The 3416-nt window shown below is 51.4% G+C and overlaps 1 protein-coding gene across 1 annotated transcript in view; it reads right to left on the reverse strand.

The window, feature by feature from the left end:
• Nucleotides 1–2915, reverse strand: part of EMH_0057430 (Cast domain containing protein, related) — a gene marked incomplete at both ends in the record, with an annotated part of 5316 nt that extends 2401 nt beyond the window's left edge. The window contains 7 exons of the mRNA XM_013497465.1: nt 254–334; nt 463–708; nt 819–1237; nt 1829–1986; nt 2160–2324; nt 2478–2533; nt 2670–2915. Coding sequence (XP_013352919.1) covers nt 254–334; nt 463–708; nt 819–1237; nt 1829–1986; nt 2160–2324; nt 2478–2533; nt 2670–2915 — 1371 coding nt within the window. The remainder of the gene's footprint in view (nt 1–253; nt 335–462; nt 709–818; nt 1238–1828; nt 1987–2159; nt 2325–2477; nt 2534–2669) is intronic.
• Between the last annotated feature and the right edge of the window lie 501 nt (nt 2916–3416).

Raw genomic sequence — 3416 nt, forward strand, 5'->3', positions numbered from 1 at the left:
TGTTTTCGCAGTACCTGCAAAAATTCCAGTTGCGGTCAGCCTGGAGACTTATGATGTGTGCACAAGAAGTCAGTGGCCACACCGTATGCTTCTATTTGATGAATCACTCTGAAAATATTCATCATTCAATTTCAAGCTCATTTTGTACTGCAGGGGAGTATACTTGCTATGGGATGCAAACGTACCAGCCTGCTTTGCACTTAATGCAATCATCTACTGTCGAGGCACGCGTCGAAGGCTGATAGGTACCTACAGGGCAGGCAACGGGCTCTGGTGTCCCCTCAGGGCAGTAGTGACCTGTTGGGCAAGGCCCATTCCCGAAGGAATCCATTTCCTGAATAAAAGTTACACATATGGGACTGGCGTTTTCGATAGGGGGAAGAAAGCAAGCCCGCACATCCACGGCAACGGGTTGCCGTTAGTACGCTTAGTGATAATTTTGCCTGCAAAGGAGCTTCCTACAAGGGGTGCGATGCTTGTGCTTCTCGTTGCACAGTAGTAGCCGGCAGCGCAGTCTCCTGTGGGTGCGCTCAGCTCTTCCGTTTGGCAATATTGTCCCGCCGGGCACGGTAGGCAGGCGTCGATGCTCTGTCCAAGTTTGTCGGGGTTGTAAGTACCCGCAGGACAATTTTTGTGGAATACTGAGCCTTCTTCACAGTACATACCCGTTCTGCAATCCTTCCGTATCAAGTTGGTCTCGCCCATACCCTAATCACACATCTTGACCCTTAACCCAATAGATGGCCATGCAGGATACTAACTAGGTAAACCGAGGTCACTAACGTTATGCCTATTCAGCATTTAATGATTCGACGCACCGCTTGGTCGCAATAGTACCCAGCGGGACACGGGAGGCATTCTGTTAACCCTTCTGTTTCAGCATGCGTTCCCGGCTTGCAGTACTTAGGAAGGGCGCTGCCCACGGGGGCATACGTTCCTTTTGGGGCAATTACAGCCTTCGCGGTGCTAGAGCCTTCTGGACAGGAGTACCCTCCAGCGCAAGGCCCAACGACAGGCTTGTTGTCGACAACTGTGCAGTAAGCCCCGGCAAAACACTTTCGACAGTCGTTACTGGATGTGCCGCCTTCGTATGGATTGAATTCGCCGTTGGGACAAGCTTGAAGTGCCGTGGCGCCTTCTTCGCAGTAGCCGAGAGAGGGGCAGACAACTCCTGAAAGCGGAGCGCCGGAGCGATGGGGACATTTGATGCCTAATGTAAGGGGAGTGCCCATCAGCGCTTGAACAGCCGAACCCGAGAGAGCAAGTGCAAGGCTACCGTAGGTCGCAGAGTCAGGCAAAATGAATCATATGTTATTTATCCTAGTAGACACTTGAATTGCATCATGCTGGTAGATATGAACCATGATGGAAACCGTTTTACAGAGGTGCATATGCGGCATTTCGCCCTCTTGGGGTCATGTTGATGCTTCACGGGCGCTCTACTGCTGCCAGTGAGGTGCCAATGCGAGATCTGCCATCGCAGCTACTTGTTGCTGCATCGCTTGTTCAGGAAAGTAGGACTTGCATGGTGAGTACAATAAACACTTAAATTCATTGGAATACTTGATCTAGCGTTTCTGCGTCACAAGTACTGCGGTGTAAGCATCTACTGCCGTGCCTCCATACATGAACTGGGACACAAGTATCGTGGTGTGTCGTCCTTCTAGACAGCGGCTCCACGCCACACGGGGATCAAAAAGGGCATATAAATGGATATTGGGGGTATATTCACCAGGATCTTGCAGCGCTATGGGTTGCCGGTGTACATCTTGCAAGCTTACATACACATGCTCGGCAGAGCAGGGAATTTTCATTTCTGTACACACACCTGTGAGGCCGTCTCGAGGAGCCGGGTTTGTGGCTCTTTCCAGGCACAATGTGCCAGCTTCACATTCCCCTGTTGGGTCAGAAAGTCCCGGGGTTTCACAGTAATGGCCAGCAGGACAAGGGTCACAGTCTTGCTCAGACTGCGCTCCTGTTGTCTTCCTGCACACATACCCAAGTATTGAGTCTTCAAATAATTCAATGCATTTTGCGTTCTTGAGAGATATTCAGGTAAATTTAGGTGTTTATTTGAAATACCTAATTAAATTATTCATTAATTTAATAATTTTTAGAACAAAACCTCCAGGGTCACCTCGCAGCCGACATTTGCTCACCTGATCGTCCCTACCGGGCAGGGTCTCGGGTCAGACGACCCCACGGGGCAGTAATGCCCCTCTGGGCAATCATCCGGTTCAGACACCCCAGTGCCACAATACTTTCCAGCGGGACAGGGCTTGCAGTCGTTCGCGGACCCTCCCCCTGGACTTGGGTTGTATGTTCTGTTCGCAGACAACAGGGGCGGGGGCCCCGAGAAAACACGGAGAGATAACGGCCCATATAGCTTAGTAAGTGCTGCCTTTGTGTAGAATTAATTGCTTCATGCCAGCTGACAAAAATCCATCTCCATGTAGGACAGGTCCATTGGTTCTTACTGAGCCGGGCAGGCGACCTGATCAGCCTTGGATGATCCCGGAGGACAAAAGTGCCCCTGTGGATATACTCAGACATGCACACAGCGAGGAGTTGTGCAGCACAGTACGCACGAGGAGGAGTAGGACACCTTCTTTTGTACACAGCGAGGAGATGCGCAACGCGGAGCGAAGTCTCGTTAGCCTGCAGCCCACCTTTGCGCAGGAGCCAGTGCCTGCTTCAGATGTTGTGGCTTCTTCGGCATATGTCCCCGCCTTGGATATCATGCAGTCCGAGACGTCCGTGCGGCGCAGCAAAGGATTGTACGTTCCTCCTGGACAGGGGATTGCCTTCGCAGTTCCAGCGGGACAGTAATATCCTTTGGGGCATTCCTTGCTCTGCGAAAGATCAGCTGCGGAGAACACCACAGCACTTGGCTCCTCTACAATAAGGAGACACATGGTAGCAGGTAAACGGAGAAAGAGAGAGAATAGATTGCCTAGTAGCAGGAGTTTTAGTACTAGAAGTCGTAGCAGTAGTGATAGATAGTAGTGGCGGTGGTAGTAGCGGTGGCAGGAGTAGTAGTAATAGTAATAATATATAGTAGTAGTAGTAGCAGCAGAAGCAGCAGGAGGGGATGAGACAGCCGTCGTGATTCCGTACACCACCCTTCTTTATCACACAGCATGCCGGCTCTGCAGCGATAAGTCGACAGCATGTCGTATGTGGTGACTTCTAGTGGGCAGTAGGAGCCCTGAGACACAGAACAGAAGCAGAGTATTTCTTTCAGGCTCTGCGAACATGATGGGTTGAGGAGAATATCTGGATATCTCTCCTTCATATACCCCGCAGAGGTACCCACCGCCTAAACCCCTAGCCCCCCACGATAGGCCTAAGACAGAAGGGGCTCGTGGGCTATGCCTGCTATGCGTTCAGCGGACTTGCCTTGGGGCACGGTATGC

This window comes from Eimeria mitis, genomic scaffold (genome assembly GCF_000499745.2).
Source record: "Eimeria mitis Houghton genomic scaffold, Emh_scaff2697, whole genome shotgun sequence".
NCBI classification, from domain to species: Eukaryota; Apicomplexa; class Conoidasida; order Eucoccidiorida; family Eimeriidae; genus Eimeria; species Eimeria mitis.